Source organism: Prunus avium, chromosome 1 (genome assembly GCF_965620075.1).
Source record: "Prunus avium chromosome 1, drPruAviu1.hap1.1, whole genome shotgun sequence".
Taxonomy (NCBI): Eukaryota; Viridiplantae; Streptophyta; class Magnoliopsida; order Rosales; family Rosaceae; genus Prunus; species Prunus avium.
The window spans coordinates 62,995-85,339 of record NC_142284.1 but is presented as its reverse complement, the minus strand read 5'-3'; the positions used below and the strand labels follow the sequence as shown (position 1 = coordinate 85,339).

Sequence of the window (22,345 nt, the reverse complement as noted above, 5' to 3'; positions counted from 1 at the left end):
AAGAACAATGTCAAGACCATTTTTCACTATGTTAAGACCCGTTAGGTGTAGCATAAAAAGATTTTAATTTTTGAACTTGGGAGTCTTTGCTACGCAATGAATAACAAGGGATATCAAAGATTGGTTGTCCATGAATCGCTTTTGCGTGTATTTTTTTTCTTTCTCATTTCTATAATTTTCAATTTCATGTCAATGGAATCAATGCCGTAAAACCCTGTGCACATCCAAGGACAAAAGATTGACAAGCTATATACATTCTCTTGTTGCCTAAGAGAGCATATGGAAATGAAATTCAAGATACAATCGGACATCAAAATCCAGCCCAAAAAACTTTAAAACCAATGAATATAGGGACCAGCAATCCGGAAGCTTCAAACTTCATTCACCTGGAGAGAAATTTATCATGTGTCAGATACTGCAAAAACCATGCATGTGCACGTGTGCAGAGAGAGAACTAATTAACAACACATGAGCAGTACTCGTTCAAAACAGTTGGAATAATACATCAAAAGAGAAAATTAATGTCTTTAAAGTTTGGCAGAGGTAAGTCGCGCTCTTTCAGAAAGATCACAATTCTGATAATTGGAATTTAGCTAAAAGCAAGCATACTCTTGATGAATAGATGATTTAACCTATCTAACACAATAATGAGCTAACACATTATTTACTTTCTCAATTTCATTAAGGACATATACTGCCTCCATCCCCCTAGATATCTCCTAACTTTTCGGTGGAAAGGTTCACCTTCTAAAATCCTTTATGTTGCCCAGCCACAACCCAAAAGTTTACCTTTTTACCTTTCCCCTGAGATATTTAGACATAGCATGGTTATGAGTGTTGAAGAACTCACCTCATATTGTTTTCACATTGGAGAACAAGGAAAATATGAAGGGCTTGAACAGGAAACCACCAATCAATTAGAAACATAAAAGGTATGAAAGCCAGCTACGCCATCTTTAATGCCTGCTTTAATTGTGAAAATGCTGAGGGATGCATGCATCCAATGGCCTTATTAAAAGATTCTCCATGAAGGGTAGCACATGTTTGAAGATTTTCCCTCACAGAAGCGTCTAGAGACATTTGGTTGATAGGGTCTGCAAACTTGAGCTATAGTAGGATATAATAACTTCATCAGGAAAAAATTACCTCATGAATTTATTTAATCAGCGACTACAGCAATCACAGGTAATATCAGAAGAGTGCCATGGAACACAAAGGAGAAGAAGGAAGGGTGGTTCACCTGTCTTCTTCTGAATTCTTTACTTGGAATGGTGCCCTTACTAAGGGATCCGCTGGAGGTTATATTATCACCACTGTCGTTGATTGGGAAAAATTTATGAGAAATATAGTTGTTTGATATGGGCAAGCAAATCAAAGTAGAATCACAAGGGATCTAACCTTGACTCCTCTGTTAAGTCATCATTGCCACCCAAAATTACAGTTGTACACACACTGCATGTATAAATAAGCAACATTTTATAAAGATCATCCAATAATCAGAAAAGAGATGATTGACCGAATTCATGGTGAAACTCATACCTCAGGATCTGATCAAGTTTGTTGAGGACTTGAGGAAGTCTTAATGTCAGAATTATAGAAAGAGCTAAGCCATATGTCTTCCTTTGGATGGAAGATACATTGTCTGCCTGTGACCAAAATTTAATTTTTTTTTTGACAAACACACCAGAAAGGCAATAAGAAATTAATTTACAGAAAATCCTACTCATTCCCATTTATTCATTTTCCATAAGAAAATCTTTAATTCTTCACTTCAACATGTATAGAGCACAAGAACTGATGTAGGACACGGGTGAATTGAGTATTTAGGTAGTACAGAAAATAGAACAAAAGGGATAGGTCTGGAAACACTCCAGGGGTTTGGCTTCACACCAAGTAGTCTCCAATCTCTGGAAAGTAAACTTTTCTTAATATCTCAAATCTGGATTTTAAAGAACCACATGGGGGGTATTTATAGCAAACTAAAACCTAGAGAGAATATGATAAAAATCCCTCACTAAAAACAGAAATCCTAATCCACCGAGGAACTAAGTAAAATAAACTAGGAAACTTAAATCAAATCCTACTAAAAATCTGGAAACTAAAATCCTAGTGAAATCTGGAAAACTAGAGAATCTAGGCAACTAATAAATCAGGAAACTAACTAATGATGTCCGCATCAAGAACTTTTCTCCATTTACTATCTGTGTATCGTACTACAAACAAAGATGATGACAATTATTCTCCTGCACATTTGTTAACCAGGAATGCTATTATGCATCATGAAGTGCCAACAGTGCAAGGTGGTTGTGTTTATTTTTCAAATGGATAAACTATCCGTGGTAGTTCAACTCTACAATAAGAAAGATAGTGACACCAAAAAGGGCCAAAACAACGACACCTGGAGTGAGCTATGCTATGCTCTCCGGCATAGCACATTATCTCTTATTAGGGTTGCCTTGGCACTATAAATATATTTTGACCACACACATTACAACAATCATATATTTAACAAAAATGCGTTAAATGTACAATGTATTATGAATGTAGAATTTAACATTATATTACAGAATACAGAAAAATTAATGGCCTGTTTGGTAACCTTTTTCGTTTTTAGGTTTCATTTTTTATTGTTAGATATAGAAAGGAAATATATGGGAGAGGGAGAGATGAAAAAGGGCGGAGGAAGGAAAAATAGAAAACTTAGAAAAACTAATTTCAGAGATAATTCCTTTCGATTAACTATAGAGCAAAATGACTTTATATAAAATATATTAGACTCTGAAAGAACAATGTCTACAAGCACTACTGAGTTATAACAATACGTCTTGTTCTCATAAAAAACAAACAATGCACAGATACTCTAGGGGTGGGCATTTTATCTGACCCACCAGACAAACCTGTCTGATCCAACCCAAGCCGTCTGGTTTCGTTTTCTGTCATGTGGCGAGTTGAATTGAATCAATGCCTTTTCAACCCACCAAAGTCTACTCATTGCTGGATTAGGTCATTTTAATACCCAAAATAACAAACTTGAAACAAGATTACATGAACTCGAAACAGCATTATATGATTTTGAAAAAAGTCCTTCGTTGTGCTTGATAGGAATGGAACCTAGGACTTGTTCAGTCTTAGGATGCCATTTGCCCAACTCATCTACGCTGAGTTTGGTGTTAAGAGCATGCCTCTGTTATATTTCACCTAGAGGAGCTTTTACTCATTTGTCTTCTGCACAACAAAGTTTCTTGCAATGTGTTGTTGGGCAGTGTTTGGTGTTAAAAGCATGCCTATATTATATTTCACCTATAGGAGCTTTTACTTGTCTGTCTTCTGCCCAACGAAGTTTCTTGCAATTTCTTGTTGGGCTTGTATGGGCTCTTAGACCTATTAAGTTATTCTTTTTGAACCTATATTTTATTTAAAGTCTATATTATAAACTGATTTGCTACCACCTGGCGACCTGTTTTTATCGGGCAGGGTTGGCTTGGCTAATTTTTTGGTTAGTGCTGGGTTGTGACAATTTGGAATCAGTTTCAGATAGGACTCCGACCAAACAGAGCACACTCCTATGCATGAAAATATATATTGCAAATTCATAGAACACCCTACACTGGTGTCTCGGAACATGCATGATACAAATGGTCGGATATAGTAAGAGAGAAAAATCAACATTCCTCAGAAGTATCCTTGTATAGAGACGCATGTTGTACTGTACTAACCTTGTCAAGCCATATGTCAACAAGACAAAGAAGTACATTTTCCTCAGTTGGGATACCCGAACTCTGAAGGAGCAACAAAAGTGATGGTTCTGATGTCAAGTGGGCTAGGTAATTGGTATTCATGACCAAAATTCTTGCCAGGATGGCAGCTGAAGATGCTTTAACAGCTGTCTTAGAAGGATCTTGGTCGTCGCCTCCACTCAAACATATAACAATTAATTTCTAGCAACATTGAACAGAAAAGAATTCTAGCTTTAAGAAGGGCTCCCAAAGGCATAACATTATGTAATTTCTTTCTTGGGGAAAAAAATGAAATACTTCAAAATAAGATAATCAAAGATCTAAGAGCAAAGGACCTCACTTGTAATGTACTGCTGATCAATTGGGGCACTTCTAACGGGAAACACTGCAAAGCAACAAAAACGAGTTGGTATTTAAAAGGATGAATATATTGAGGTCCATCATAATAGTGCCGGTTCTAAGATCATAAAAGATTATTTGTTTATGCAATCTATAGAAAAACGTGTCTATAACATAATAACTCGAAATTCTGTACAAGTTGAAAGCTTTGGCAGTTCCAACTTTCGCAGTGTTTAGGAGTAGACGAAGCATGTAGTAATAGGACAATAACAAAGGCGTAGTTGATTCCCCGAGTTGTCTAAATGGCCTGTTATTCAACTGTCTAATCTTTACTTGCAAGTTTTGAACAGTACCTGTATTAGAATATCAATGACAGGAAGAGTTGAAAGTAGTCCTCTATCATTGACATTTCCAACAACCAGATCTAGAATTTGAGCAACACTTGAAGCATGCATGCTTAGAAATTCAGATCCGCCTAAGATAATGTAATCCTCAGTTATATTGACAGCAACCTGCAATGAAGTTTGAGTTAAGATATTATAAAGTACAAACATAACAAAGCATAACAGAATAAATGCCAAGAAAAAGAGAAGGGAGGGGGGAAGGAGAGCGAAGAAAAACTTCCAACATATAAATTTTTTGGGAAAAGATTGGAGCAAACAAAAGCCAAGAAATGAAGATAATGGAACTGAAGAGAAGACAGCTACTCAAATAGGACTCCCATATAGTTAGCAAGATTTTTTTTTTCTTTTTTTTCTTTCTTGAAAAGGAGAAATTATATTTCATAAAAAACACCATACAGAAAATTGGAAAAGTAATCCACCAATAACAGAAAGAAACAAGAAAACTACTACAGAGATCTACCACTATGTGAAAAAACCAATCCTAATACTTGGTTGCATAAGTAATGTGGTTTAGATTCAGTTTGAGTATTACTTTGTAAAATAAGTTATTAATAACATGGAGATCAAAAATTAGCATTGAACAAATGGAGAACAGCAGCCCTTACCAGCATTGTAAACATAGAAAAGTCATTTTAATTTAAATATAATCCACCTCAAGAAAAAAGGTCAGAGATACATCTTTGCAATTCACAAAATAACAAAATCAATATTGGACTACACTGATGGAAACAATGTCAAATTTCTTGTCATCAAAATATCCATTAAACCCTGCTTTACGTTATTCTTCAAGAAAACTGTTCTACCAACTTCGGTTATGCTTTTCCTGAAGGTGTCCTTTGCTTGGCAAATATGATATGGTCCTTAGATTCCAATCAAATGGAAATTTCAAAAGTGGAGTATCTCTATTTCCAGTTCTGTTATACAAGCCAGCAATAAGGGCATCTCCAAAGGAGATGTCAAATTGCCACGTGGACTAAATGACAAGAATTGAAGGAAAAAATTGCTCCAACAGAGTAATTTTGGATTTACCCTCGTCTCCATGTATTACAATATGTTTCCAGTCAAAAAATCATAACCATGTACCAAACTTTGTAAGTAAAATTCCCATGTAATAGGAGGCATAGGAGCTGGAAATTTGATTATGAGGAATGTGGCTTTGGCAAGCAAGTGGTTGAAGAGATTTCTAAAGATGTGAAATCGCTTGACCTATTTCCAAAGTTGTTGTTTGATAAAATGATGAATGAAATTAACATACATGATAACATAGTCAATAAAACCAGATTTTGGATGCAGTATTGGTGGCAAACGAAGTCGTTGAGGAGACCAAAAAGCTTAATAAATTTGGGCTAGTCTTCAAAATTGACTTTGAGAAGGCTTATGACCATGTAGAGTGGATTTTCTTAGATGAAGTTCTGGCCAGAAAAGGAATCGGATCAAGATTGAGAAAGTGGGTGAGAGGGTACTTGGATTCTGTTAATTTCTCAATCATGATAAATGGGAAGTCACGAGGCAAATTTAAGGCTTCTAGAGGGGTGAGGCAAGGAGATCCATTATCATCTTTTCTGTTCACTGTGGTGATTGACGTGCTGAGCTGCCTTTTAGATGCAGCACAACATCATAATTTGATCCACGGTCTATTCATAGGACGTGATCGAGTTGAGGTGTCTCATCTACAATTTGCAGACGACACCATCTTCTTTCTGGATGACAAGGAGGAGTATTGGTTTAACCTTTTTGACCTGCTTGATAACTTTTGTTCAGCTTCTGGTATGAAAATTAATAACTCTAAATCTTCAGTATTGGGAATTAACTGTAGCGGACCTTATTTGGCAAGGTTGGCCGCTGATTGGGGATGCGAGGTAGGAAACTGGCCTATGACTTATTTGGGACTCCCTCTCGGTGGAAATCCTAGAGCTATTGTTTTCTGGGAACTGATGATAGAACAGATTGAAACAAGACTTCAAAAATGGAAAAAAGCCTTCCTATCAAAAGGTGGAAGATTAACTCTGATTCAGGCAGTGTTAAGTAATATGCCTACATACTTCATGTCCCTTTTCAAAATGCCTAATCGGGTGATCAAAAAAGTGGAGATGATTATGAGAAACTTTCTTTGGGAAGGTACGGAAGAAGGAAAGAGGGACTATCTGGTAAAGTGGGATATTGTGACCAAACCTACGCTGCAAGGCGGTTTGGGTGCATGGGCTTTGAAAGAAAAAAATGAAGCTTTGATGGCTAAATGGTTGTGGCGATTCCCGCTGGAGCCTCAGTCTTTGTGGAATAATATCATTAAAAGCAAATACGGGACATCTTCGAATGGTTGAGATGCTAATTCTGGTACTATTGGTTTCTCACGTAACCCTTGGAAGGACATCTCTTATGGGTACCAGACCTTTCATGAATGTTGTAGCTTGGTGGTTGACAATGGAAATAGAGTGAGATTTTGGGAGGATTCATGGCTGAACAAAGGAGTGCTAAAGAATCTATTTCCTAGATTGTTTGCACTGTCCATAAAACAACTACTAAGCATTTCACATTCCGAGGATATCAACTCCGTTCTTGTTAATTGGGATTTCGGGTTCAGAAGAAACCTGAATGACAGGGAGGTAGATGAAGTTATAAGTTTGTTGGATATCCTAGGCAAGGATTAAAATATCGGCCGTGCAGATAATATCGGGCCTCCAATTTACAGATATTTCGAGGGATATATCGTTATCGTTTTAGGTATCGGGAAAAAATCAACAAAAATGACAGATATAGGCATTGAAACACATAAGTTTAGTGTAAAACTTTCATAGATGTTATGTACATTATCAATGAATGTATTGAACAAATAAAACTCAAAATTTACTAATGATAAGATATACATATGACGAAATATAAGTAGTATGTAATGCGCGTTAATGAAAAGTTTGAAAATAAAATGTTGATTAGAATGAATAAACCATGCATAAATCCATAGTTTGTTTAAACATTGGATTACAATTTAGATAAGTGTCCAACTACATAAATGAAGAGCTCCTATGAGGTTCAAACAATGAGAAACAACCATCTAGATTCATACAATAGTCATACCAAGTCATGTAACCTGAGCAGTTTGTAAGCCATGTTTGAACATAGTGCACATAGGTCTCTCTTGAGCTCCCTACTGTCCTCCCATATATGGGATAGTTAGGATTAACCCAACTAGTAGGTCCATAATCTGTTTCATCATCTTGAGCTCCGTAACTAGTTCCACTATAATCAAACATGACATAACCATAGCCATCAAAAGATTCATTTGAGTTAGTACTAGGTCTAGTTCTTATGCTCATAGATCCAAAACTGATCGCCATGTCCTCTTTAGATGGATTGATGTGGGCAGTGGACTGTGCACAGATTCTTCATATTAATAATTTATAGGGTTCTGGGCAAGGATTAGCTATTTTTGGGTTTCAATTTTCTTGATAATATGATACAGCAGCGACGTTGCCTTAGTGATAGCCACACATCAACTTCATTAAACTGATAAGAATACATCACTACCACATCTGAACTGCCCCTATGCAAAACTAAGAAACTAAGAAACTCAAAAGACATAACCCAAACTCCCCCTGGTTTTGAAACAGAGGAGAAGACCCATAGATGAAGATAACCCAGAGAAGAAGACCCCTTAGAATAAGAAGGTCCGAAGAAGAAACCAAGAGAAGAAGACCTGGAGAAGATCTGATTAACTCCAGGAGCGGGGTGGGGCAGGTGGGGTCTTCATGTTCTTTAAAAATAAAAATAAAAAATAAAAAAAAAATCCCAGTAGGTCCTCAAGGTGTGTGTGGCTCACCTTTTATCCAGAAGCATACGTTTTCCTCAATAAGGTGAGCGAGACGCCTTTGAAAACACTACTAAGAGATGTTGTCTTGTATGCTGTCTAGATGGTGGACACACTATTTTGTAACTTATCGACTTTAATGAAGTCCTTGTTTCTCATAAAAGTTAAAAAGTTTTTTGATATGTTGATAATGCACAAACATGTAAACCTGTCTCTAAATTTTCGAAACCAATGCAAATGGTTATTACTATAACTAGTTAATTACAGTGCAACTAATACCAGTGTACCCCACGCTATACTAAGCATCCATAGGTTGGCAGATTGAGAGTGAAAGTTAAATTATAAAATAACACACGATATCAGACAAGTTCCAGAACAATAAGACCAGAAAATATGCAGAACAGACAGGCCCTGCAGGATCAAAATTTCTAACCTGCAAGTGATCGAAACTTCTTTCCATGATTTTTACTACACAAGGGAAGTATGCTAGTAGTTGAGGCACCATCGAAGGAGCATGAGAAAGTGTGGCTTCCCATAACTGCACATTAAGCTAACTGCATTTAGCATGAAAATTACAATGATAATGTCAGCTGGTAAAATATTAAAGACACTTAAATAGGCAAACCAGCATGCTGTCCTCTAGAAGATTGAGTTCATCCGGGCTATCTATATCAATTCCCTTTTGCAGAATAGGCAGTAATATGTCATAGCAAATTGGCGACTGGTAGCCAAGTGCAACCACAAAGTTTCTCAAAGCAACAAGAAGTTGAATCTGCAGAAGACATTCACCGGAAGATTCCTCCCAAACCTTTGCAAAGAAACAAAAGAAAAAAATTATCAAATGTGTGTGTGTGTGTGTAAGGGAGAGAGATAGGGGGGGAGAGAGAAATCAAAGCATTCTGCTTGCCTATCTGTTCTGAACTTTTAAACAACCAAGTTACTCAACAGTATCGCATGTTTTTCCAAAATCAATTTTAAAAATTATTCCTTTCTAGTACGTTAGGTACTGTGACATTTAGAACAGTAGAAGAAACAATAGAAGACTGAAGACAAAATAAATGTTCTCATACCTTCTGAAAAAATAGAATCAGCTTGTTTGCAAATGGCATAACGTCACTCATGTGTCCAATAAGAATAGAAATCAAGTTCAAAACCTGAACCTGAAAATAAAGGAAAGTGAATCGCAACTTTTGTTAAACCACAAGAAATATGTGAAAAAATGCATACTATAATTTCTTATCACAAATTATAAAGATTTTTCTTATGAAATTCAAACCTTTAAATAAAACAGGACCCTGCCACAACTTCTATGTTTTTTTTAAGAAACAGAATTTTATTATGTTAAACCACGAGAATTTTATTGCATAAAACAATAAAATACAGTGGTGGCCAAGATGGCCACAAAAAGAAAACTAAACAGAGATATAACAGCTAGATAAAACAAACTCCTAAACTTCTAGCAAAAGAAAACATGGAAAACTAGCAAATGGCTGCTTTCCAATCTAGCCAAATAATCCAAACAGATAAATCTCCTAGTAACTCCACAAGTGTAGTCTTCAAAAATCAATCTAATTCTTTCCAACCAAAAAAAAAAACAGCCAATACAATGCATCCCCATAAAACCTTGGCTTTCTTCCCCTTTCTTAGATTTATGCTTCTTTGACATTGAGGGGCCAAGGCAGGAATTCGGTCTCCTTTGAATCATGTCACAAGTGTTGTTGACCTTCCTTCCCATGAGCCACAAACCAAGTAAGACCGTTCACTTCGCAGGGGGAGAGAGTTTTATTTTTTTTGGGCCGGGGGGGGGGGGGGGGGGGGGTGTTGGCTGGAACACGTCATCTACCTCATTGTCAAGCAGAAAACAACAGTAAGATTTAAAGGAATAATTCCCTGCAGCCTCAAGACGTCAATTTCTCGTGTCAGCCCTTGCTGTGGAGCCAAACCTATTCTAATCTTGATATAAAAGATGATAGCTCCCCTAACTCAACATCTCATAGATTCCTTCGAAAACCAAAGTCCCAATTCAAAGGGTGCAGTAATAGAATTCAAAAGACTGGAAATATTCTTGTTGTGATATCTAGACAAATTATAAAGTCTGGAAAATAAGTTTTGCAAAGAGCTTTCTCCGAACCACACATCTTCCCAAAACTTAATTCTATCCCTTCTTCCCACCCCAAACTGACGACACCCTGAAAAAGAACTATAACCTTGAGATATCTTTCCAAGGATTTCTACTTGAAGCTTTCATAACTATCTTGGTATCCCAGCCATTTTAGCTAAGCCCGTGCTTGCTTCTAATCACTGCATGCCAAAGGGATTCTCTTTCAAGTGGAAATCGCCAAAGCCATTTCCCCAGCAATGCCTTATTTTTGACTAGCAGATTGCCAATACCCAGACCTCCCTTCTCTTTTGGCCGAGAAACCACTTCCCATATAATAAGATGATCCTTCTTACCATCACCCACACCTGCTCAAAAGAAATTCCAAATCAGTCTTTCCAGTTTGCTAGCCACTCCTTTTGGAATCTTGAAAAGAGACAAAAAGTATGTTGGAAAAATTCCGAGGACAGACTGAACCAAAGTCAATCTGCACCCTCTTGAAAGGAATGTTGATTTCCATCTTTGCAATATTTTCTCAACTTTTTTGCTGACCGGATTCCAGAAAGTTTCAGCTTTTGGATAGGAAGTCCCAAATATTTAACGGGCCACAAACCAACTCAGCATCCCCACAAATTAGCCAGTCTTTCTAATTTTCCTTCCTCCATATTAATTCCCATTAAAGAGCATTTGATCTCATTCAGTTTCAGACCTGATACTTCGCAAAAACAATCCAACACATATAACAAATTAACCCATCCATATTCGTTGCCAGATAGGAAAAACAGTGTCATCCGCGAGGACCCTGGCACAACTGAATGCAAGCACTGATGCACACGTACTTCTATAATAGAAATTTAACAATAAAGAACACCCAACTCCCACGTCGGGCAAGACAGGGTAGCAGAATTCCCACATCTGTATTGTAGGCCAGCGGCTAAACCCAGTGGCCCCTTTGTTCAGTTTTCCAATAATACCCTTGTTTTTTTAATTACAAGTTAATAGAAAATTAGTAATTCGACAAAAAAGAAAAAAAAGAAAAGTAGTAATTGAAGGTTATAACAAGGGTGAGTTAGTCCAAGAAAAGTGCATTAAATGCTTTCCCGGATGGGTCTCTCCTTATTAAAAAAAAAAAGAGCTTAGCAGATGGGGGAAAAATTTCCAAGGAGAGCCAAGCGTATGAAATTCTCCCCTACATGGTAAGTTCATACCCATGAGTCAGGTATTACATTCCCAAGAGTGTGCTTACCACACACGGGAATACAGTTTCATATCCATTCCCAAGTTTCTAAACCTTGAACCAAACGAGCCCTAATAGAGAAAGATCAATACTAATGGCCTGTTTGGTAACTTTCATTTATAGTTTTCAGTACTTTTATTTTTATTTTTATAATAATGAAAGAGATCATGGAAAACATATGAGAGAAATAATAAAAACTAATATGGAAAATGATTGAAAAGGGCGAGCTGAATTTTCCCTGCAAAACTAAACTACAGTGGCTACTCTGCCACTGCAAAAGGTATATATATATATATATATAATAAAAAGGCAACAAACACCATTTTTATGGCATTTTGCAATCAAATACACAAAAAGCAACGAAGGGGAAATTACTTAAAAAATATTCAAAAAGGCTGCATCCAAGTTAAGCAGCAGAATATTTACCTTTGAGTCAAACTCCTGAACCTCCTCAATCAACTTAAAACATGACTCCCAACAGATAGGGAGAAGGTCGATGAATTCTCTTTCGGAAAAGCTAGCATCTTCAATATGCAAACACAGAGACCTACAGGCTGCTAACTAAAATAAGAAAAGCACACACTTAAGTAATTAAACTAGGGACAGCAACCAAATTTAGCAGCTTTTAATAACCTCAGAGCAATGAATGAAAAACAATGAAGAGACAACATTTACATTAGAAAAATGTGCATACCCTAACAGATAGGTCCCTGTCCTGTAGCAATCTGATCAAAGCACAATAAACTGGCCTTTTTGTGTCCTCTTTAATCTACCAATAAAATGAAAATAAAATAAAATAAAAATGACTCATTTTCCATATTTTAGTAGACATATGACAAATAAAATGGCTAACAGCTATAAAAAATGGCAAATAAATAAATCAAGGATCAGATTGCCATAATAAATATCACAAGAGCAGATCCATTGATTCTTGCAAAGCTCCATATCCATCAAAAGAGCACTCAAGGAAGGTACAATCAGAGGACTCCACCCCCTCTATACCTCCACAACTTATGCAACAGTTTACTAAGTGCAGAAATAAATATCAAGGGAAACAAAAGAAAACAAGTCCTAATAACAAATTAAAACTGGCAAAACTTCATTATTATCTCCATAAATGTTTTTTATCCTAGAAAATTACTTAGGAAAAAGTATACATCCATATGGAAGGAAATGACAAGTTCATCACCAATATTATTTCCTTATTCATAAGAGCAAACTGGACTTGATGGCACAAACTTTGCCTGCAACATACATCAAATCTTCATTACATCTGTACACTTCTTCCCTTTGAGATAGAGTGCAATTAACAGCACATTGCATCTCTCTCCAACATTGAAAGATTTAGTCTTATATATAATGTTTCTAACTAGATACTTCCCCTAATCTATCCATTCCCTGAACGTGAAAGATTAAAGAATGGAAAATCAATACCATTGTGTCGGCACAAGAAAGTATGGTTAATTATGATTCAAGGATATATGTTTAATATTATATACAACATCCAGTGAGTATATTATGGTACCTCAGAAACCCATTGTCCCAATATTAGTGCAACTTTCCGATGGATGATACGCATATTTGGATGATCATTTGAGAGTTCAAGGGATAATGCACCATTAAACCTGCAACGGTAAAAGCAACCATGGAGTTATGTCCCAACAACTTGTGACTGCTATCAGGTCAAAAGTTCGCTAACAGATATGTGACTGCTATTAGGTCAACTCATAGTCATAGTGCAATTATGGACCATAACAAACCAAAAGCAACCATGGAGTTATGTCCCAACAACTTCTACCTCTACAAGCATGTCAAGAATTTTGGTTTTTCTTTTCCTTTATTTTTCAAGCCTATATTGCATCCTTTCTTTTTCATACAGGAAACCCTATTTTGCAGCCTTATATTATCCTATAGCAAGTATGACACTCAAACATGTTACGAGTGAAATATTCAAGAGTCTAACAAAAGAGCACAAATATACAGAATGTAATCTCCATAAATCAAGGAAAAATAAGTAACTTGCCCTACCCTAAATCAATTTTCTCAAAATTTGTGGAAATAGAACAAAACAAATTGCACATGTGCATGCTTGAAGCCACAAACCCACCCTCCATACAAACAATACAGTATGCGAGTTCTAAGAAATAAATCAGTTTAACAAATCACCACAATAATATATATGCCGCAACAATTCAATGGTTCCTAAATTTGGATAACCTATACAAGACATATGAATAAATGAATGGATATCCGTGTAATGAATAGACATACCAATCTTTAAAGCTCAGATAATTTGAGAGCTCGTAGTAAACATATGCAGCAGCACCATAAGCAGCATCTTTAAGAAGCAACCCTGGGGTTATTTCAGTCACTGAAGTTGGGCAACCATTCATTGCCTCTTTAAGGATGGAAACCACAACAGGACCTAGGAGCTAAAATTGATAAATCAAGATCACATAAGCACAAATTTCTGAAACTTAAAATATAAAATATAAAAAAATTTAGAACTAATAATGTTCTGATAAAACCATGCAAAAACGCAGAAATGCACCAACCTGGCTGTGGTTTTCAAACAGAACAATGTATAAAGCTTCAGCACATGGCCTTAATTTTTCTGTCCACTGAACCATATCCTGCTCATGATGGAAAGATTCAGGACTCTGGTACCACTCCTCCAAATCATTTGTTGATAGAACAAAATACCTGCAACATATTACCAAAATAAGTATCCAAAGAGCATATCTAATAATTTCATTGTACCTTAAATAGAACCATAAGCTCTAAAACCCAAATCCTTGCATCTCATTGCCATTCTGGCTCTACCATGACTGTAATCAATTGAATCACTCTATTCTAAATATAATGAAAGCTTTGAAGTCACTCAAACAACGGAAGAAAAAAAAAACTTGTACACTATAAAAAGAAGGCGCACAATCACATCCAGGAGTCTTCCAAGATTCCCTCACACACCACATAGTGCCCACTTAAATACGTGGAACTCCCCATGGAAATGTTAGAGCACCATGACATTGAAGTTGTCATAGACAAACTAATGAATCATTTAAATAGTAAGATATAGGTAAGGATTTTTAACTGCAAAGGTCCCTGAACTTATACCCAAGTTTCATTTGGTCCTCTAACTTTTTTTAGTCAATTTGGTCATCCAGCTCTCTCCGTCATGTTAATTGAGTCCTTCCGCCACATTCCATCAATTTGGCTGTCTAATTGAGGGGTGAAACTGTCAATTTGAGCACAAGTATCTTCTAAAACGACCTACCCAGCTCTCTACTGCCCATTTCCCTCCACAATCCCTTAGACTTTCCACCAAATTGAAACCATAAACCTTAAAATCAAGTCTGGAGCTTGATCAAAGTACTGTAAGTTAAAGCTAATAAGTGCTTTAGCTTCAATCTTCAAAGCACGAGAGATAAATGAATGACATAGAACTCTCTCTCTCTCTCTCTCTCTCTCTCTCTCTCTTGTTGGGTTCTTTAAAATGGGTTTTGTCTATTAAGCAGATTCATATTCAATGGAAACCAAATAAAAAGAAAAAGAAGCTCTGCCTTGCTGAATTGGGATAGATAGGTGAACTAGGTTTCAATTTGGGGGTAATTCCAAGAAATTATGGAGGGAAATGAGTAGTAGAGAGCTGGGTAGGTCGTTTTAGAAGATATTTGTGCCTAAATTGACGGCTCAAACAGACAGCCAAATTGGATGACTGTAATGAAAGGACCCAATTGGCACGACTGAGAGAGTTGGATTACCAAATTGACTATAAAAAAAAGGTTGGAAGACCAAAATGAAACTAGGGTATAAGTAAAAACACTATATGTGAGTAAAAAGATAAATTACCCCCCCTTCTCTCTCTCCTTCTTCCTCTCCCTTTAATGAAACAGAGGTTAGAATATCATTACCTTCTTATTAATATGTTACACAAGACCACTATACGTTCACTTGTCATAAGAGAAGTCAAGACACCACTGACTGCACCAGATATGTTTTTCTTCATTTGCTCCAGTGTAACCACGTTTTCATCCATCACCCGACCAGTGAGACTTGGCTTGTACTCTTTACATTCCAACACACACTTAACCATTACCATACATTGAATAAGAAACTGCTCAAACGATAACACATCTGGTTCAGGCTCTGTTATCTTCTTTAAACAGAAATCGACTACAGTTGGAAGGACACATTTATCACTAAATGAGTAAGGATGCCTTCCTTGAATCGCAATTAAAACCTTCATCAGCTTGGTACATGCCCTCTTTAGGAAGTCCCAAAATTTAGGATGTCCTTTCTGAAAGGAAGAATCTGGAAAAAGGCAACATTACATTTCCGGAAAATGTTGTTAAACAAAAGCATATTTGCAACCATAACATACATATATGTATCCAAAGTAGTTATTCAAGGTGGCTTCAGCTTCCTTTCTACCCAAAAGATGCTGCCATTAATTAGAAGGGAAAAACTGACACCTGAACAAGTCTCTCTGACTAAATAATGCAAATTAATGGATCTTAAACACCAGTTCACAAACTGAGACCCTTAACGAACTTGGGAAAACAGAGACATTTGGAAAACAAATGAAAGGTTTAAAGATTTTTTATGGAGAGAGAGAGAGAGAGAGAGAGAGAGAGAGAGAGAGAGAGAGAGAGAGAGAGAGAGAGAGAGAGAGAGAGAGAGAGAGAGAGAGAGAGAGAGAGAGTTCATGTTATGATGGTTTAGGATGAGGACATCTTTGTCAAACCCATTAGCGCTTACCAACGAAAGAGATGGTAGAGGAAACCATTTAATTCAGTCTTCAAATCCTGCAATTCTGGAGCAGCTTTCTTTTGTTGTTGTTAGTTTCCTAGGTTCTCTAAGTTTTCCAAATTTCAGTAGGATTTCTAAGTTTCCTATTTTAGTTGGATTAGGATTTCTTTCCTAGAATAAGTTTAATTTCCTTTTCATTCTAGGGTTAGATTATTATAAATACCCCCCTATGTAATTCATTATGGAGATTTGAGATTTGAGTTATTGAGTAAAGTTTATTTTCCAGAGATTGGAATTCTTGGTGTGAAGCCAAGTACGGGTCTGAAGCCCCTGGAGTGATTCCAGACCTATCCTTATTCATTTAGGGCACGTTTGGTTAAGTTTTAAAGGGTTGTTTTCATTTTAATAGAACAAAAACACAGCAAGAACCTGTTCAGCAGGCCAAAAGCAGAAAACACTGAGAAAGTTTTCATAAAATGAAAACAAGTTCATGTGTACTTGTAGAAAACAGAAAAAAGATGTTTTCATTCTCACGGGAAATGCTCAAAACAGGGGAGGTTGAAAAAGAACAGTTGCTGCTGCTCACTGTCGTCAATCTCTCGCTCAATCTTCTCTCCCCATCAGAACAAAAAACAAAAATCTTCGCTCCCCCTCGCTCACCCTTCTCTTCTCTCCTCCTTTCTCAACCCAACAGCCACCACCCAATAGCCACTACAGGCCAATCGAACCACAATCACCACAACAGACCAGCCACCTGCTAATCGCACCACCACCAAGTCAAACCCAATCGACCCTACCATCAATACCACCACCCACTAAGCAAATTGTCATGGGGGGAGAGGGGGGGGGGGGGGGGGGGGGGAGAGAGAGCGAGAGAGAGAGAGAATATCAGGCCTTGGATGGGAAGGAAGAAGAAAAGAGAAGGAGAGAAGAGGAAGAAAGAAAGGAGGAGAAAAAGAAAGAGAAAGGGACGGTGTCGGCTGAAAAAATAGAAAAAATAAAAGAGATAAAGATAGTTTTAACTTTTAAAAAACAATTTAATTTTTTATTTGTTAAATTATACATTTAAAAAAATATCTTTTTAGAACATAAATTTGCAAAAATACACTTGAAAAATAACTCACATATTATTATTCTCAAATTGTACTACCAGACACGTTTTCATTGTTTTTGTTTTCTGAATCTGTTTTCTAATTAATCTACCAGACACATTTTCAAATCCTGAAATTTGCTTGAAAATGCAAATTCGTTTTCTTGTTTTCATTCTTTGAAAATATTCTAAGAAAACATTCTCCGAAAACGTTACCGAACGGGCCCTTAATTTTCTGTTTTCATTGTTTTCACTTCCGGTAAACTACCTAAATCTATAATTCACCCATATCCTACATCACATTATCCAGAAAAACCGTTTACAAAGCTTCTTCTCGACATAATTTATATAGAAACAATTTTGCTGAAAAATTAGACAGGAGAGCAGATCTCACAGTATGGAAGAAATGACTGAATGGCATTCAAGAGCACGGGCGAGACCTCCTTCACTGGCCGGACCTCCTACAAAACACACACAGATGAGTTACGAACGATAATTGTGTACCACCATATTGATGAAAAGTGTCGGTGCAGCTGAGATAATGGTAAGACACCACCACAAATATTTTTTATCTTTTGTGTTTTGGTTGGGGGTGTTAACTACCTGTACACATTTTGCATCACTTGGAAACCCTGAAACTACTAACTGGCGTATTATCTTTAAGCACAACAGCCATCGCTCACAAGTTAGATAAAGCTCATCCTGATGTTGCTCAAATGTATTTGAGTTGTAGCTTTCAGAAAGAGTAGAAAAACCGTGCAATATTGTTTGCACATCGCTCTGCCAAAGGTGCCAGCTATAATCAAAGAAATGAGATGATATCTGCACAAAAAAAAAATCCATAAGTACAAAGGTTTCGTATAAGATGTTCATAAGGTATACAAGTAAAACACCACCTTCATAATAAGTAATATATCTGTGTGTGCAGACTTTAAGGACCTTTCTTTGGTCAATATCTGTAAAGCTTCAAAATTCACTACAAAGAAACAAATGAAATTAACAGGCAGTTGCCGTCCTAAATAAATTGACTTCGAGTCCATCCTCATAAGGAAGCTCAACTTCAGTAGTCATCCCCATCACCAGGGGCTTGGAAATCAAGAGTCTTGATTCAAAACCAGATTTGGCAGAAACAGTGTAGAGCATGAGGTTCAAGATCCTCCCTGCCCACACATCCCCTTTAAAACAAAGGATTGTGGTGGCCCCTAATTTTTCAACAGCAGAAACATCTCTCTACTCTACAACAGGTGTGCAGCTCTGGTTGGCTGCTTAAGTATGTGGCTATCAGAAAGCTAGGCTTCATAAGTTGCCCAACAACAGAAAATAAATAATAAGGTTCATGACCACTAATTAAATTGCATGACCCCATATACACACACACACACATATTTAACATATCTGTATTTTATTAATTATAATGATACATATCTGAAAGGCTTACGCCTCGACTCGATGACATGCCTTGGACAACACTGCTTCACACTACACCTAATAAAGCTCAGAAATCGAGCCAATCACGATCTTCTTCAACAAAAGACCTTTGAACTCATTAGTAAGAGAGAGAAAAAAAATGTTTTTAGTCATTCTGAAATTTCTTAGAAATTTTTATTGGTAGCTTGTCACACTTCACGAGAGCATACATCCAGACTATAAAAAAAGTCCATGCCACAGGGGCTGTCCACATTTACGAGCCATGTGCTCCTTTACAATTAAGGCAACAGATTAACACTACACATCGCCTGCTCAGAGACTAAAACAAATTAACCAGATTAACAGAGAATTAAAATCTCAATTAGAAAAGACTGCTCCTTAAAAGATATGATTGGCAGCTCAAGGAATATTTTACTGTTGCTCAAGAATGAAAACCACAAAATGATATCCATGTTTAACTATTACAGGAATGAAAACTGAAAAATGGGATATCTAGCTTAATCCCAAATATAAATAACCTTTTAATGCCATACGGAAGACACATTTAGAAACCCAAGCCTCCTTAACCACCCGAATAAGGTTTTAACACCAACACCTGACCACACCTCAACACATTGTTGATTTCATAATACAATAATTCGAGAAAATGGAAGACATCCTGTGTTGTAGAAAAATGGAGGAAATAGTACTGTAGCCTATACCTCTGCGAAGTTCTTTTGGTCTGAGATCAGTCGCTTAGTGGACAATTCCTTCAAAGTTCGAAAGAGAGTCAAAAAAATCCTGTGGGAAGAAAGAACATCTGTTGATTGAAGCTTCTGTGCTAAAACAGAAAAGAGCTCTGGCCTGAACATGTCATTAGGTTGATAGATCAGTACAAGTTTTACACTTGTTATAGGAACATTCAAAATATGTCAGGGGACTGAGGTTTGAAACCCAATATTCAACAATAAACATATCATTTGCACATGCGCAAACTCAGCAAAGAAGAAAAAAAAAGGCATATGGAGTTTGCAAGTCTTGATAAGAACAAATCAAACTAAACAAGCCATGCTCACTTCTAAAGTATTTCATAATCCAGCCATCTGCTTATCCTACAATTACTAAGCCATTGTCTGCAACGTGAACACAAGCTTCTTAAACTATATGAAAAATTCATATATTTCCTCATTCAGTTCTCTCTAGGGTAATTTTTCTTTCAAACTGTAGGCAAAATATGGGATTCACGTCCAGTCTGACTTTCTGCAGCATCATACACCTTAGAATGTAGATCTTTATATCGTTCTCTTTTATAAAAAAAACAGAAAATTCATGCAAGGCTAATTCATGTAATTTGTGTCCCTAATCTTCTTTCTTTCCCCTAGTTCCCGTTTCTTCTAAGCAGTTGATGAAAGAAATATAACCCTATAACATCCCATTACGAAGTTCTCATAGCACCACAAAGCTCAACCAGATTATAAGTTTAGAACTTTCCTGCAAGGTCTATTTTAAAAAAACATAGAAGTTGAGGTTACAGTAAAATCATACCATTCTTTGGGGTAATCTATACGAGCAATTTTGGAAATGAGCACAGCCAACATTTGCGCTATCTGTGTTGGACAAAATGAAGAGAACGGGAAATTGGTAACAGCCAAAGTTGAGTAAACGTCTAAGTTATAATATGCTGAAACATAGAGAGGAGGGGCAGGTGGGGGAAGTGGGAGAGAGACAGAGAGCTCATATCTTATTAACATCAAACGTATTAAAAGTAAATGCAAACAGAATTTCCTGAACATCTAAATCCCTAAAAACTAAATTGCCCCATCTCCTATTGAAGAGGTGAAATTTTAAACCCTTGGGGTTAGCCCAAGTGGTGAGTTAGAGTGGGGAAATGGGTTAGAGGTAGGAGAGGTCAAATGGTTCAATCCCTTCCAGTGTAAAATTGAAAAAATAAAAAGAGGTGAAAATTTAACTTAATTGATGGGCAATTAACGAATAAAAATGAACTCAAAAAAAGTTAAAATGGTAGCATACTGTTTTCTAATGCCAGTAATGTTGGGTGTGGCACTAATCTTCATGAAGGATCTTTATGAAGATAATAAACTCATACCTTGAATCCATTTAGGATATCTTCAATTTTTTTTTTTTCAATAGGAAATAAAAAACTTTAATAAGAAGAAGAAGAGATATAAGAGAAGAAGGACAAAAGTGAAGCTGGTGTATACCAACCCTACAATTACAAACACAAAAAGAAAAGGCGGGTTTTACCTGATAGTTCTCTTCTCTAAAGTGTGATAAAAGTTTTTGTCTAAGATGTATTTTCTCCTCGTTGCTGATTCCCCTGAAAACACACACAGAAAACAATAGAGCGAACACAGATAGCAATAAATATGAGTGAACTGAAGTAGGCAATCGTGTTTGCTAATGAAATAGATGATTAATACACTTACGAGGAATCACGCCTGTGCCTCCAATAGCGATTAACACTATTCTTGAAATACACTGAAGCCATCAAGCGAACATCTACACGCGGTACCAAATCCTTGGCAGTTATGACTTCCTGCATAATTTTCTATTTTCAGAAATGTCCACGAACAAGATCGCATTCCGCATTTGACCTAAAACCCTAAAGTAATACGACGGAGAAAGAAAACAGCTGCTTACCATGAGACAAGAGCAGAAACCAGGCCTGGCCTCCGACTGAGAGAGCGCCGCCTCTGCCGGTTTGCGCACACTATCGTCACCACTCAATGAGTTGGTCAGCAGAGAGTACATGGCTGGTAGGTCAGACGCGGAGAGCGCCATTGCTTTACACCTCTCCCTCTCTCTGACTCTCCCGGCTAAGCAATTTTTTGCTACACCCACTTAAGCAATCGATGAGGAATTTTGTTTATTTTTTTGGGGCATTTTTTTGGTGGTTAACTTTTGAGATTTTCTATTTAAACCCCACACTTCTCTTAGTTCACCACATGTTCTAAGTTCACCCCATTTTTTAATTTAAATTTTCATAATTTCTAAGAAAACCCCACTGTCTTCCCAAACTACCCTTAAATACACCCCAAACTGAAAAAAATGAGAAATAAAAGAGATTTTCTATTTAAACCCCACAATTTTCTTTGTTCCCAGCAGAAAAAAAACACAAACATATGGAACCCCAAACCCTTAGGTATTGTTGAGAGAGAGAGAGAGAGAGAGAGAGAGAGAGAGAGAGAGAGAGAGAGTTTGTAAACAGGAAGTTGGGGTGTGTGTATAGATATAGTAGAGTTAATTATTAAGTTGGATTACCTTTTTTGAGAGAGAGAGAGAGAGTGAGTGAGTTTGTAAACAGGAAGTTGGGGTGTGTGTATAGATATAGTAGAGTTAATTATTAAGTTGGATTACCTTTTTTGCCTTTTTACACAATAATAAAACTTACAGCTTAATGATTTAAGTATTGGGGGTGAACAAAGAGAAGTGCTGGGTTTAAATAGAAAATCTCTAAC

The 22,345-nt window shown here is 36.7% G+C and overlaps 1 protein-coding gene across 1 annotated transcript; it reads right to left on the bottom strand.

Moving 5' to 3' along the window:
- Positions 1-120: 120 nt before the first annotated feature.
- LOC110756497 (ARM repeat superfamily protein) lies at positions 121-21,728 on the bottom strand. Its single transcript, XM_021957936.2, has 24 exons — positions 21,528-21,728; positions 21,314-21,423; positions 21,132-21,204; positions 20,412-20,473; positions 19,589-19,730; positions 18,063-18,281; positions 17,854-17,920; positions 15,532-15,931; positions 14,173-14,320; positions 13,889-14,049; positions 13,143-13,242; positions 12,312-12,386; positions 12,044-12,178; positions 9,353-9,442; positions 8,908-9,090; positions 8,716-8,820; positions 4,430-4,588; positions 4,078-4,122; positions 3,717-3,938; positions 1,540-1,646; positions 1,399-1,452; positions 1,241-1,313; positions 851-1,107; positions 121-386 (listed from the first exon to the last, which is right to left on the bottom strand). The coding sequence occupies exons 1-23, from the start codon at positions 21,666-21,668 to the stop codon at positions 946-948; spliced, it is 3,033 nt and encodes a 1,010-aa protein (XP_021813628.1). The 5' UTR covers positions 21,669-21,728; the 3' UTR covers positions 121-386; positions 851-945.
- Positions 21,729-22,345: the final 617 nt, after the last annotated feature.